The sequence below is a fragment of the Phacochoerus africanus genome, chromosome 6, assembly GCF_016906955.1.
Source record: "Phacochoerus africanus isolate WHEZ1 chromosome 6, ROS_Pafr_v1, whole genome shotgun sequence".
NCBI classification, from domain to species: domain Eukaryota; kingdom Metazoa; phylum Chordata; class Mammalia; order Artiodactyla; family Suidae; genus Phacochoerus; species Phacochoerus africanus.
In genome coordinates this window covers 40286274-40300345 of record NC_062549.1, presented here as the reverse complement: position 1 = coordinate 40300345, position 14072 = coordinate 40286274, and the positions used below count along the sequence as shown (strand labels likewise).

Below are 14072 nucleotides of genomic sequence, written 5' to 3'. Positions count from 1 at the left end.
TACTCACCGCAATGAAAAGGGCCCTCACGAATTGCTTAGAGAAGTTTAAATTATTACGGTCTTGAAAAGCAAATTGGCAGTTCAGTATTGAGAAACTTTTAACATTCATCCCCCTTAACCCAACTTGAAAATTCGGGGAATTTTTACTTGCTAGAATCTACTCACTTTCCTACTCACAAGGTGTAGGAATCTCAACATGACATACACTTTCCAAGTTTCATATCCCGTATCTCCCAGCTGACATGTGCCACCCCATCAGTGTGAAACTACCGGTTCTTCCCTAGGCATGGGCCCTGCACGTTCGTGTCTCTGAGCATTTCCTGTTTATTTTCCTCTGCTTGGAAAGCCCTTCACCACTGGCTGGCTTTGCTTACTCTTTTGGAATCAGCTAAGTTGTCAGAGGGTCTGCTCTGATCACCTGCCAGGTTGAGTTAGTTTTCTCTTCTCCGTAATACCCCAATACCTGATGCATATGTAGTTTCACAGATCATTTACATATTTATTTACATATTTACATATCTATTTACAGATCAGTCTCCACCATCTTGGTTTCTTGGTAGCCCCCCTGTAGAAGTGGAGGCAACTCTGGAGGCAATTCTGGCCCCCCAGAGGGACACTTAGCAACAGCTGGAGATATTTTTGGTTGTCATAACTGGGGGGAAACCAGGATGCTGCTTAACACCCTACAGTGCACAGCAAAGCCCCTGGCCTAAAATGCCAATAGTGCCAACATTCAGAAATCCTATCCTATATCTAGCTTCTGTCTAGCATGAAACATAAAAAGCACATACCCCAAAAAATTTTCAGCTACATAATCAACAAGGGTAAAATGAACTTTTTAAGCCCAATTTCTTCTTCCATACAATGGGTGTAATTATATCTATGTAAGAAGGCTACAGGGAGGATTAAGACAATGTGTGAACAATGCCTGATACAAAGCTGATAACTTCATCAATCTTAGTTTATCCTAAGAATAAATGCATAAAAAATACAGCCCCAGTATGTTTCTGTCCTGAAAGAATGATTCATTTCATAAACCACTTTATTTTATAGCTGAGAAGCCCCACTCTTTAAGGGATAATGACTTGTCTAAATTGGTATCATATCTGAGTTTCTAGTTTAGCGGTGAACCGTATTTTAAATGCACGCATAAGAAAGGAATTAAAAGCTGACTCTTGTAAAACAAATAATTATCCCTTTTTGGTTGGATTTATAAATACAATTTTCATAAATATGCATAAAATTTTCTTGAAAATACTTAGAATACTAACAGAGCAATGATTCAACTGAATAATGTTACCAGAAGTTTCACAGGGGTTTATTTTGAAATTACATTTTTGGCATATATGCAAAAATAGGCAAATGTATTAAAATACAAAGTTAAACAAATAATACATTCTTTTGACTATAGGAGAGACATAGAATCCAGAATAACATTTTAAATAGTTTGTCATAATACATAAGCCATGTTAATACATATTAACAAGCTTTCTGGAATCTGTGCTAAAAAATAACGATCCTGCAATGATTGTTCCTTCTCACTGCTCATTTGTTAATGCATACAATGAAATTTCTTAGCGAAATATAATTCAGAGGCACCATCTGACCTGAGATCTCAGATTCTAACATGTTATGACTTTTAATATGAACACCAGTATAACCAGAATTTAAACAAATTATGGCAAATAAATTAAAACATATATATTTTAACATCTATAGACTTTATTAGGTGTTCCTCATACAGTCATCTGGTATGTTTAAAGAGTGAGCAATCATATAAAAGGAAATATGGTCAAAACTGATTGAAGTAATAAAATCCTGAAACTAAATAGCATCTCATAATTCATCGCACAGCATATATTAGATTTCATTACATCAGTATATAGCTTAGTAGTAAATTCTCCTGATGGTCATAAACCTCTAAGGTGTTGTCATCCTGAAAAATGAAGGGGAGGGAGTTGGTGGGGGTACAGAAAGGATAAATCTTAAGCAGTGCCGGTGCAGTGCACCATTAAGGAGTAAAGTTGTAGTGCATCGCCACCTAGTGGCTGAATTTAATACCTTACTCTGATAAAGGGATTTTTCCTGTTATGTCTCACTTACCCTTTAACTGCATTTATCTCTGATACTGTGGTTCCTAAAATTCATATTGCTCAAATGGGTAAGGCCATTTTCACTTCACCCATCAGGCTGTCAAGGATTTGGTTGTGTTTTTGTGTTCATCTAATCTTTAAATTCTGTATTTTGGATATTTTCAAAGCCACACAATGGATGTCAATATTAACAAAATACCAGCTTCTGTGTGCAAAGAGAATTATTATGGCTATAGGAACCTTGGGCTTTGGATCAGTTTTTAGTCTTATTACTGAATCTCTTAACAAGTCAGAAGCTTACTGTGTGCCAGGGACTAAGTTACATACAATGAAGCCAATTAATTTTCACAACTCTGTAAAGTAGGTCATCATTACTCCCATTTTAGGGCTGAGGAAACTGAGGCACAGAAAAGTAAACTATGTTCCTAAAGTTACCCAATTAAGTGGATGCATTTAGATGTGGGTAGTCTAACCCAGAATTAGGTCTGACTCACTCTACTATTCTGTCTACAGGATGATGAGCCAAATGGTTTGTATGAATATAATATCCACCGGCAATGTATGGGATTCAAATTCATCTGAAAAGATCTGAGAAAATAAAGAAATTGGAGCCCTGAAATTCTGGGTGGTCCTTGGTTCTGTAAGAATTTATCTTAAGTTACCTAGTTAGGTCTAATAGGGAAGCATCATGACACAGAAGTATTTACCTTAAGCACATATTCCCCAGTTTCTCTGATTTGCAATACTGTTCCAAAAGTGTAATTTGAATCGACTGCAGTCAAATCACAAATCTTACAAAAATACTAAGCATGTTAAAGAACTGCTTTTATCATGACCAAAACCATTATCAAATGAGGATCTAGGTAACTTGGAACAAACTGAAAAAAAAAAAAAAAAAACCCAACAAGAATTTCGGGATAGATGGTTCAGAAAATAATCTGAATACCAAAAAGAGAGGCTCTCGGAACTGAATGAGGCTTCCTAATAATACTTTAGCATTTTTTTAAAAGACTTTTTTTTTTTTTTTTTTTTTAAGGGCTGCCTCCGTGGCACATGGAGGTTCCCAGGCTAGGGGTCGAATCAGATCCTTAACCCACTAAGCAAGGTCAGGGATCAAACCGAGTCCTCATGGATACCAGTTAGGTTCGTTAACCCTGACACAACAGGAACTCCAAAGACACTTTTATGTACATGTTGCAAAAGTCAAATACAAATGTTTGTCAAAATCACGTCTTGAATAAAACATATGCCAAAAGTGCATACACCCTCCTTTTTGTCCACACCTCAGCATGTGGAAGTTCCCAAGACAGGGATCGAACCCACACCATTAGCAGTGACCTGAGCCAAAGCAGTGATGCAAGATCCTTAATAGCTAGGCCATCAGAGAACTCCCTGCTTTAGGAATTGTAACTACAGGCGTACCTTTTATTGGGCTCCTCACATATTGTTTTTTACAAATTGAAGGTCTGCGGCAACCCTGCATCCAGGGCAGTGACCTGCGCCACAGCAGTGACACCACCGGATCTTTAAACTGCTGTGCCACCAGGGAATTCCAACAAGGTTTTGTCTTTTTAGGGCCACACCCGTGGCATATGGAGGTCAGGCCAGGGGTCCAAAAGGAGCTGTAGCCACCAGCCTACACCACAGCCACAGCCACGCCAGATCCGAGCTGCGTCTGAGACCTACACCACAGCTCATGGCAACGCTGGATCCTTAACCCACTGAGCGAGGCCAGGGATCAAACCTGCATCCTCATGGATGCTAGTCAGATTTGATTACACTGAGCCACGAAGGGAACTCCCCCAGCAAGAGTATTAAATAAGGTATGTACAATGCTCTTTTTAGGCACAGTGCTATTGAACTTGATAGACTAGTTATATTTATTTTCATATGCACTGGGAAACCAAAAACTTCCTATGACTCACTTTATTTTGGTATTTGCTTTATTGTGGTAGTCTGGAACCAAAACTGCAGTATCTCTGGTGGATGCCTAACACAAAACTTGGTTTTTGTTCTTTTGTTCAAGGTAGACACTCCACCACACACAGCAGTGGCTTATGGAATACCATGAAGGCTGCAGGTTCAATACTGGCCCCCCCTTAGAGACCCACCACTACAGTTCCATTTTTCACTTCGACCAAAGAAAGCACTTTAGAATTTAGTGGTGGGAATGGTATTACTTTTATTTTTGTTTTTTCTTTTTTTAGGGGCGCAACTGCAGCATACAGAAGTTCCCAGGCTAGGGGTTGAATCGGAGCTACAGCCACCTGCCTAGGCCACATCGACAGTAATGTGGGATCCCGGTTGCATCTACAACGCTGGATACTTAACCCACTGATCGAAGCCAGGGATCAAACCTGCATCTTCATAGATACTAGTCAGGTCTGTTACTGCTGAGCCACAGTAGGAACTCCAGGAATCATGACATTATTGAATAGCTCTAATTTACATTAAAAAATTAAGACTATAACCTTAAAACTTTTAAACATTATTAGCACACCATGCTTACAATAGACTTTAACAATCATTTCCAAAGTGGAAAAGTCACTGGGATCTATGAAGAAAGTATGATTTGACTTTACAATTTTTGCCTGTTTTTCTAGTCTACTTTTTGTTTTCTAATACCCACATTAGCACAGGAACACAGATATATAACTTATACAGACCCACACTGGGGTTGCATATGTAATTTTTTTAAGACAGAATGCAAAATCTATTATATTTGGACATCAGTAGCGGAAAAGGGCTGTTTCCTAATCCTGGCAAACTAGAAGGTGAATGCTCTCCCATTTCATTTGGTAACTTTTGAAGCTGCAGAGCCAGTCTGCTTGTACTATTTGCTTCAGGTAAAATAAAGTCACTGCTGTTGTGTCTCGTTCCATTCTATCCTTGCAAGGGAGGCCTTGCTAGGGCTTTAACCCACAAAGGCAATATAAGTATGACTATCCTACTGTTCTACTATTCTAAATGATTAAAGTGGCTTCTCTGAGCTCAGGACACAGTTAACTACTAACTGAAAAGTATCCTAAAAGTTTAGAAAGAATTGTAACAGATACATAAATTCAGCAGTTATTAGAACAAGGTTTAGAATTCCAAAACTCCAATGATATTTATAATAGATATTTATTTAAAGTAATACATTTACAGCTCAGATAGGTCTACATTGTACATTTCGGGTTTAACCAAGTTCATAAAAATAGTTTGACGACTGCTGCATCCACAGATTTAGACTCTACGATTATTTCTTTGCCCATTCTTCTCTTTCTTTTCTTTCCCGGATAACCTCTTTCAGATATGGTTCAAGGTAGAATTTATCCTAAAGAATAAATAAAAGAAAAATAATATAGACTCATCATATACCATAAATACTTAATAGATCTTTAACAACGAATCTATCAAAATTAAATTCCAACTTAAGAAAATATATTCTCAAGCAGTCTAAAAAATGTAAAAACTCATAAAAGATATTGTAATAAACTGCTTTGATAGATTATTACAAGAAAGTCTGTCAGAAAAGAAAAAGGAATGAGAGTCTACAAGCTTTGGCCTCATTTCAGTGCAGTCCCAGGTTTAGGATTTTCTTCATAGAGTTCTTATTGAGCTAGAAGGCCACTCAATGGAATCACAGGAACACCACTGTTTTCATCTGAGCAGAAAGTATGCAGAAGGAGAACAATGGCCCGGGAGGCAGAAGACCTGGATTCTAGTTCTGGATCCTCTATCAAGGACATGCTTGGCAATTTCGGAAGTCACTTCCCCTCTAAGACTCAATGTATCCATCTCTAAAATGGAGCTAGCATTTGCTTTACTAACCTCACCAGACTGTCCTAAGGATACTGATTTGACACAACTTTAAGAACTCTAAAGCACTACACAAATTCATGTCTTCTCTGTTTCCAATACTCAATTCCTTTTCTTTCCTTTTTTTCTTTTCTGGCTGATCCCAAAGCATATGGAAATTCCCAGGCCAGGGATCAAATCTGAGCCCTAGCTGTGACCTACGCCACAGCTGTGGCAACAACAGATTCTTAGCCTACTGCGCCAGCTGGGGATTGAACCCGGGCTGCCACAGAGACAATGCAGGATCCTTAACTCACTGCACCATAGCAGGAACTCCTAAGAGTCAATTCTTAACAGCCATTATCAGATACATAAAAGCTGTACTACCTCCTCATATTTTGTCCACTGCTCTTTAGGCAAGATCTGCTGTCTCATAGTCAGGTCCAGTGCTCTCTTAATGCGAAACACCCTGTCATTATAAAGGTTCTCAGGAAGCCTTCTTATGGCTTCTTTTACATCGTCATCCTCAAATATTGTATCATCTCGCATTAAGCCTATGATAAAAAAACAAGAGTGTTTGATTGAATATGCATCTTAAAAATAACAATGAGTAGAATATCTTTATGACTTATAACTTAATGTCATTCACCCAACGGGCAAAATATCAAGAGTTAGGTACGATGGAAACTCAATGCATTTCACACACACTAATGGGTTATTTCTTAAATGGTACTGTGGAAACAATACAAGCTTTTTAAAATCTACTGCCATAAAATTCACACTTTATCTACAGTAATTTAAAAAACATTTAAAATGTCTACCTTGTTTTTATTTTTTTATTTTTTATTTTTTGTCTTTTAAAGGCCACACCCGCAGCATATGGAGGTTCCCAGGCTAGTGGTCTAATTGGAGCTGCTGCTCCTGGCCTACGCCAGAGCCACAGCAACACCAGACCTGAGCCGCGTCTGTGACCTAGACCACAGCTCACAGCAACGCTCCTTAACCCACTGAGCGAGGCCAGGGATCGAACCCGAAACCTCATGGTTCCTAGTAGGATTCATTAACCACTGAGCCACGACGGGAACTCCAAAAAGTGTCTACCTTGTTTTTAAACACATATCAATAAACCACATCTCTACTTTCTTTTACTTTAATTCTGAGATCAAGGTATTAAAGAATCTTAAAATGATAGTGTTAAGGAACCAGTAACATTTCATGATGCTTCAATTACAACAGATGAAGTTCATAGCAAAGTACGAAATTCCAAAAAAGTTCAGGCATCAAACAACTGTAAAGATGTCAGACAATATTAACATTTGAAAAATCTCTTCTTTCAAAGTTCACATAACTTAAATTTTAAAATGCAAAGTGGAGGAATTGAGAGGGGGAGCATATAATAACAAAAAGGTTCTGCTACCATATTTCAAGAACAGAAATCATTTCCACCTCAAACATTTGAGACAATTCCATCCTTCTCTCCTCAAAATAATAAAAAAGGAAATGGACTTAAAAAATGAAATGTAACCTATTATTTTTTGCCACACCAACATCATATGGAAGTTCCCAAGACAGGGATCAATTCTAAGCTTCAGCTGTGACCTACACCCCAGCTGGGCAATGCTGGATCCTTAACTCACTGTGCCAGGTTGGGGATCAAACCCACACTGCAACAGAAATAACGCCAGATTTTTAACCTGCTGTGCCACAGTGAGAACTCCCAGTGTGACCTAATTTTTTTAATTTTCTAATGTACACAGGTGCAATTAATTAGCACATTTTGGGGATCCATAATAACGCTTGCAAAAGCACTACTCTTGGGGGGGGGGGGCAGAGGAAGAAAGAAAGCACAAATACTTACCCAGTTTATTAAACCCGGCGGCATTATAATACCATTTTCGTATACCCTCCAGCCACTTGCTTGATGCTGCAACTGATTTTATCATACCATTAGTTGCTAACAATTCACGTATAGTATACAGTAAGCCAGAGAATGAAAACAGGAAGGAATTTCTTTTAAAAGCATATACTCTACATATTACAGATAACTCCTTATTTTATCTATGAGCAAGAGTGACTGCAGGCAAAAAATTGGGAAGTCATGGGAAAAAAGGGTAAACTCAAATAACTAATGTACAAAAGATCTATAGACACAATTACAGCCCCTAGATATCTACAGGGGACTGATTCCAGGACACACACACACCCCGCCAACCAATACCAAAATCCAGAGAGCCTCAAGTCCCTTATGTAAAATAGTGTAGTGATAACTAAGCACATCTCCCTGTATGCTTTTTTTTTTTTTGCTTTTTAGGGCTGCACCTGAGGCATACGGAAGTTCCTAGGCTAGGGGTCAAATCAGAGCTGCAGCTGCCTGCCTACACCACAGCCACAGCAATACAGCAACGCAGGATCTGAGCCACATCTGCAACCTACACTATAGCTCACAGCAATGCCAGATCCTTAACCCACTGAGCAAGGCAAGGGGTCGAATTCGAAATCTCATGGCTCCTAGTCGGATTCGTTTCTGCTGCACCACAACGGGAACTCTGTCATGTATACTTTAAATCATCTCTAGATTGCTTATAATACTTAATGCAAAATAAATGGTACGTAGATGGTTGTAAATCCAAAGCAAATGCTATTTCTATTTCGAACTTTCTGGAATTTTTTCCCCAAAACATTTCCGATCATGAGGGTGGATGAATCCCCAGTGTGGAACCAGTGGATATGGAGGGCCAACTGTACTGCCACTCCAGCTTCTCAAAGTCCATTATCCCATTCCCTTCTGTTCCTCTGTTACCATCAGAACTGAAGGGGTGGGGGATGGAAGGGAAACTGGGAACTTGGAACTTGCCCATCATTTGTAGTTTCAGAAACAGATTACAGAAAACAAATGTAAACTTTCCAAGGGAGTTGGAGCTGTATGAAAAGGTGAGATTTCAAGATACGCTGGCAGATCTAAATGATCCCCAGCCATATTTTTATTCCATATTACCTTTATGTCACATGGCCACTCTCTTTTAAAATACATATGTATTTCTGGGAGGGCTGTGATAACATTAGTAAGTCACTTACTATTAAGGAGGACAAGTAAAACAAGCACATTATCCTCCGCCCAAGTAGCTAACTTTCCACCGAGGGAATGGATATTTGAGAACAGATGAGAAGAAACAGGTAATGTTAAAACTCTTTGGGGGTAGTTTCCATTGTGGCTCAGTGGAAACGAACCTGACTAGCATCCACGAGGATGCAGGTTCGACACCTGGCCTCACTCAGTGTTGTTCTGGGCTGTGGTGTAGGTTGCAGACTCGGCTTGGATCTGGCATGGCTGTGGCTGTGGTGTAGGCCATGGCTGTGGCTGTGGTGTTGGCTAGTGGCTACAGCTCTGATTCGACCCCTAGCCTGGGAACCTCATATGTGGAGGGTGCAGCCCTAAAAAGACAAACGAACAAACCAAAAAAACTCTTTGGAAACAGGACTGTGCCTGATGGGTTACCCAGTAGAGGCGGAGAGCAATGCGAGAGTGCCTGAGGTTTCAGGAGAGGTATGATACAGAAGAGGAGGTATGGTAAGTTTAAATTTTCTTTTAAAATTCCTGTCTTGGAGTTCCCGCTGTGGTGCAGCCGGTTAAGGACTGCCGGAGGTGCAGCTTGGAATCAAGCCCTGGCCCAGAAGTGTGGCCAAAAAAGGAAAAAAAAAAAAAAAAAAAAAGTTGTCTTAGGGCTAGCCCCTTACCAAGGAAGGAAAGCAAACTCTTTAATCTCAAACCCTCCTTATTACATCCCAGATTACACAGCTTTGGTAAATCTCTTTGCAAATTAAGCACCACATAACTGCACTGCTTCTAGGAAAACAACTACCAAAGAGTCAACAAACTACAAACATATTTGTAGGAGACGACTGTATTTACCAGTGATGGTAATAACGATTGATATTCACTATGTGCCAGGCACTATTCTATCTGCTTTAACCCCCATTCGCTAGTTATTTACAACACTCTTGTCCTTGCATAAGAGGAGTAAGATTTATTCAAGATCAGAAGCAGCTAGTGATAGGGTTGAGGCCAGGTCTACCTAGTTTCTAAACACAGCACAGAAGCAGAACGCCTTAAACAGCTGCCCAGTTAATGAAGTAATGAATTCTTAAAAGTTTCCACCACCTCTGAAAAGCTCAATGTGATTTAGATAACCAACTTTTCTGGCAATCTGATGTTTCTTTACTAGCTTCACAATTGCTGGGGCAGAGAGAAAACATTTTTTAAAAGTTAATTCCAATTCACACCGCCAGAGGGCAGCGATTGGCCAAAAAAGAGAAAAAAGAAGAAAACCCTACTTTAGAACGTCCTGTTTTAAATCTTCCGGTTGTTTCTGCATTCTATTCCATAATATACGTTCATCCCAATGCCTACAATAAATGAAAATTTCTCCAAATCCACAGATCAACTTGACGTTCCAGATAAGCCAAGGTCAACCTGAAACTTCACTATAACCCTTGCTCAGCTGCCTCTAACTCCCAGTCTGAGAAGAGCGAAAGGTGGACCAGGTTTCCAGCCCTATTTCCTCCGGTCACTTTGCCTCAGTTATCTCACCAGCCTAAAAGGAAAACTAACCACCGTCCCCCTCGCCCGGCGGGAGAACTGATCGAGCGAACGCACATGACAGCGCTTGGCTCACAATAAGTACTCAGTTCATTTGGGTTCAAGGTCAGCCACTGATTATCTCCTGGTGCCCTTGAACTCTTTTAAGGCCGAGGGGAAGGGCTGCCGAGCACGAGAAGCCTGAACACCAGGGCTGTGGGAGCCACCGCGGGTACCTTCACCACAGCAGGTCCTATCCCAACCCTCTGGGCGAGCCCGGCCTAGCGACAGCAAGGGGGTAGGACCCAAGCGTCTTTCAGGCGGGCCGCCGCCGCCGCCGCCTTCCCTTATGCCGCAAACCTAGCCACTTAGAGCAAAGGAAGACGAGCAAGTTGCTGCGAAAATAGGTTAAGCGCCGCGACGTCCGCCAGGCAAGATGCCACTCACTTACCAGCAGGCCTGCTCGCCATTTTGACCCGAGACAGAAGCGTTGCCGGATGGGTAAGTCCTAAAGGACGCGCAGGATCCAGTACGCAGGCGCGCTACGTCACGTCGCGAGGAGAGGGAGGACGCTCGCGCAGGCGCAGTTCTGGCGGCCGGTGTTTGGTTCTTGTCCTGCACACCTCTCCAGCCCCCTGGGTTTTATCCATCCAGCGGGTTTGGAACTGGTCCCGGTTCCAAGAGGCGGTACTTGTGACCTGATGGGGGAAACACAAGGCAGGGAATTAGGAAACCAGGGCTTTAGCTTGGGTTCTGTTACTGACGAGCTCTGAGAGTTGAGGCAGTATGAATTGCGCCCTTTCTGCCAAGCAACATGCTAAGCAGTTTCTGGACGTATTTTCATTTAATTCTAAATCTGTAAGATAAATACTACTGTGATCGTACCTATTGTAGGGAAGAGGAAACAGGCTCAGAAAGCTTTCATAAATTGTCCAAGGCACACAAGGTAGGGAGAATCCAGATTCAGCTTCCAGAATCTGAGACTGGATAAAACTGTGGCACTCCTTAATTGTAGGGCCATGTGCTACACCACTAATCCAGGAGACACCTTCTCTGACCTTCAGTTTCTCCAGGTGAAGTTGTACATCAAGACTTTTTAGTGGAAATCTAGTTAAGAGAATTTGAGTGCCTTGTGATTTTTTTGTTTTTATGGCTACACCTGCAGCATATGGAAGTTCCCTGGGCCAGAGTTCTAACTGGAGCTTCAGCCAAGGCCTAGGCCACACTGGATCCAAACTGGATCTGCAATTTAGGCTGTACCTTTTGGGCAACACCCAGATCCTTAACCCACCGAAGGAGGACGGAATCCTCACAGAGACAACGTTGGGTCCTTAACTCCATGAGCCACAAAGGCAACTCCTTGAATGCAATTTTAAGGTAAAATAACTACTTTCACTGTCTCAATTCCAACATGTTTCATCTGAGGTATAAAAACCCAGGGGCAGCAGTGTCACAAACTGTTAAGGGAGAAGATTTTTACTAAAGAATGCAAAACAAAATAAATGATTAATTAGTGGGTGAGGCAGAGAGGGGACTATCCAAGTAACTTTTCCCTGCAAAAGAAGATGTGCTCCACAGTGACAGCTCTCCACATATGAGCAAGTTCTCTTGCTGAACACAGTCATGAGAAGAGTCAAAGGTTAAATCCCTCTCATCATGCTATGTTTTAAAAAGAAATTTGTATTTGGGAGTTCCCATTGTGGTGCAGCAGTAACAAACCCGTCTAGTATCCATGAGGACGTGGCTTCTATCCCTGGCTTCCCTGTGGATTAAGGATCTGGTGTTGCTGTGGCTGTGGTGTAGGCCAGCAGCTATAGCTCCGATTCGACCCCTAGACTGGGAACCTCCATGTGTCTTGGATGCAGCCCTAACAATACAACAAACAACAACAACAAAATACTTGTGGTTTTAGGACTGTTCATTACAGCAACACAGATAGCCCATTCTGAGAGGGTTGTTAATAAAGGCAAAATGAGGTTCTGAGCCAAAGAAAGGCTAGGCAGGATGGCTCCATGCTTTGCCTCCTAGCTCATCCTTCTTCCTTGTTTCCTGTTATGTGATCTCATCCATTAGAGAACTCCATGAAGACACATATCCCTGCCACCCTAGGTATTGTATTTTAGGAACGCAAATGTCTGCTGGGCAAGTGAATAAAATTCCTCTAACAGGAAGGCCCTAACCCATTATAAATTTAGTTTCTCACAAGGTTTCAGGATATCCAACAGCACAAAGCCCTGATACACAATAAACTACTCCCAAAGTTAGTGGTTTAAAACACTTTCTGAATTCCCAATTCTGAATTCGGCTGGGAAATTCTGCTCCCTGTGGTACCTACTGAGGCTGGAATACACAAGACTGGCTCTCACTCACTTATCTGGTGCTCACTTGGAACAGCTGAGGTTTGGTCGGGAATCTCTTCCCGCCTCATTTCTCCAGTGGTCACCAGGCCTCTTTCCATCCTGGCCCAGGGTTCCAGGAGGACAACTGCAGATGTGCAAGTAGCCCAGGAACCAGAGTGCACCAGTCAGTGTGGGAGGGAATAACACGAGTGCAAATACCGGATGCGGTTCCTTGGGGGTCTACTCAGTCTCGTGATCCTAAGGCAGATAACAAACCACGATGGCTCATCTTACAAATAAGCAGACTAGAAGTTAAATAATTTGCCCAGGATTACATGTTTAAATGGTAAATGGAAAAAAGGAAATATTAACTCATGCTATAAATCTTTACACCCTGCCACTAAGTCAAAGATTTATTATGCCCTTTTATATTCTCATTGCTCACCTTCAAACGACTTTCCTTCCTTTTCGTGATTCTCAGTAACCAACTGTGGGCGATTTTTTAAAAATTATTGTTGATTTACAATGTTGTGTTAGTTTCAGGGGTACAGCAAAGTGAATCATATATATAGATATATATATATATATATATATGTACTTTTTCAGACTCTTTTCCACAAGATATTTAATATAGTTCCCTGTGCTATACAGTAGGTCCTTTTTGCTTATTTTTGCTATAGTAGTGTGTATCTATTAATCCTGAATTCCAATTCATCCTTCCTCTGGCCAACTTTGAATGTCTGTGCTCAGAAACCTAACAGTGCAGAAAATCCAAAATTGAGTAATTTTTATAGCATTATCTAAGTGAGTAGTAGATACGAGGTGGAATATAGTATGCTCCAGAAACTTTAAATAGAGCTGTCTTGTGATAAAACCCCTGTATTTATTATTTTTGGCCACACCTGTGGCACATAGAAGTTCTTGGTCCAGGGATCAAATCCAAGCTGCAGCTGTGACCTACGCACCACAGCTGTGGCAATGCTAGATCCTTAACTCAGCATGCTCCCAAAACTCCTTGAAAAGACTTTGAAAACAGGAGTTCCCGTCGTGGCACAGTGGTTAACAAATCCAACCAGGAATCATGAGGTTGCAGGTTGGATCCCTGGCCTCGCCCAGTGGGTTGGGGATCCAGCCTTGCCGTGAGCTGTGGTGTAGGGTCGAAGAGGTGGCTTGGATCCTCCGTTGCTGTGGCTGTGGCATAGGCTGACAGCTACAGCTCTGATTAGACCCCTAGTCTGGGAACTTCCATATGCCTCGGGAAGTGGCCCTAGAAAAGACACACAC

General features: G+C 41.3%; 2 protein-coding genes across 3 annotated transcripts in view; both read right to left on the bottom strand.

The window, feature by feature from the left end:
• Positions 1-5197: 5197 nt before the first annotated feature.
• On the bottom strand, positions 5198-10998 carry LOC125129164 (cytochrome b-c1 complex subunit 7). 2 transcript variants are annotated; one of them, XM_047783568.1, is made up of 4 exons: positions 10901-10998; positions 7732-7803; positions 6261-6427; positions 5198-5409 (listed from the first exon to the last, which is right to left on the bottom strand). In XM_047783568.1, the coding sequence occupies exons 1-4, from the start codon at positions 10917-10919 to the stop codon at positions 5332-5334; spliced, it is 336 nt and encodes a 111-aa protein (XP_047639524.1). In that variant the 5' UTR covers positions 10920-10998; the 3' UTR covers positions 5198-5331. The 2 variants fall into 2 exon arrangements, with proteins under 2 accessions (XP_047639524.1, XP_047639525.1); XM_047783569.1 differs by lacking the exon at positions 7732-7803 and having other exon boundaries at positions 10901-10973.
• Positions 10920-14072, bottom strand: part of MTERF3 (mitochondrial transcription termination factor 3) — a 30332-nt gene continuing 27179 nt past the window's right edge. The window contains 1 exon segment of the mRNA XM_047783567.1: positions 10920-11147. Within this exon segment, the coding sequence (XP_047639523.1) occupies positions 10992-11147 (156 nt within the window). The 3' untranslated portion in view covers positions 10920-10991.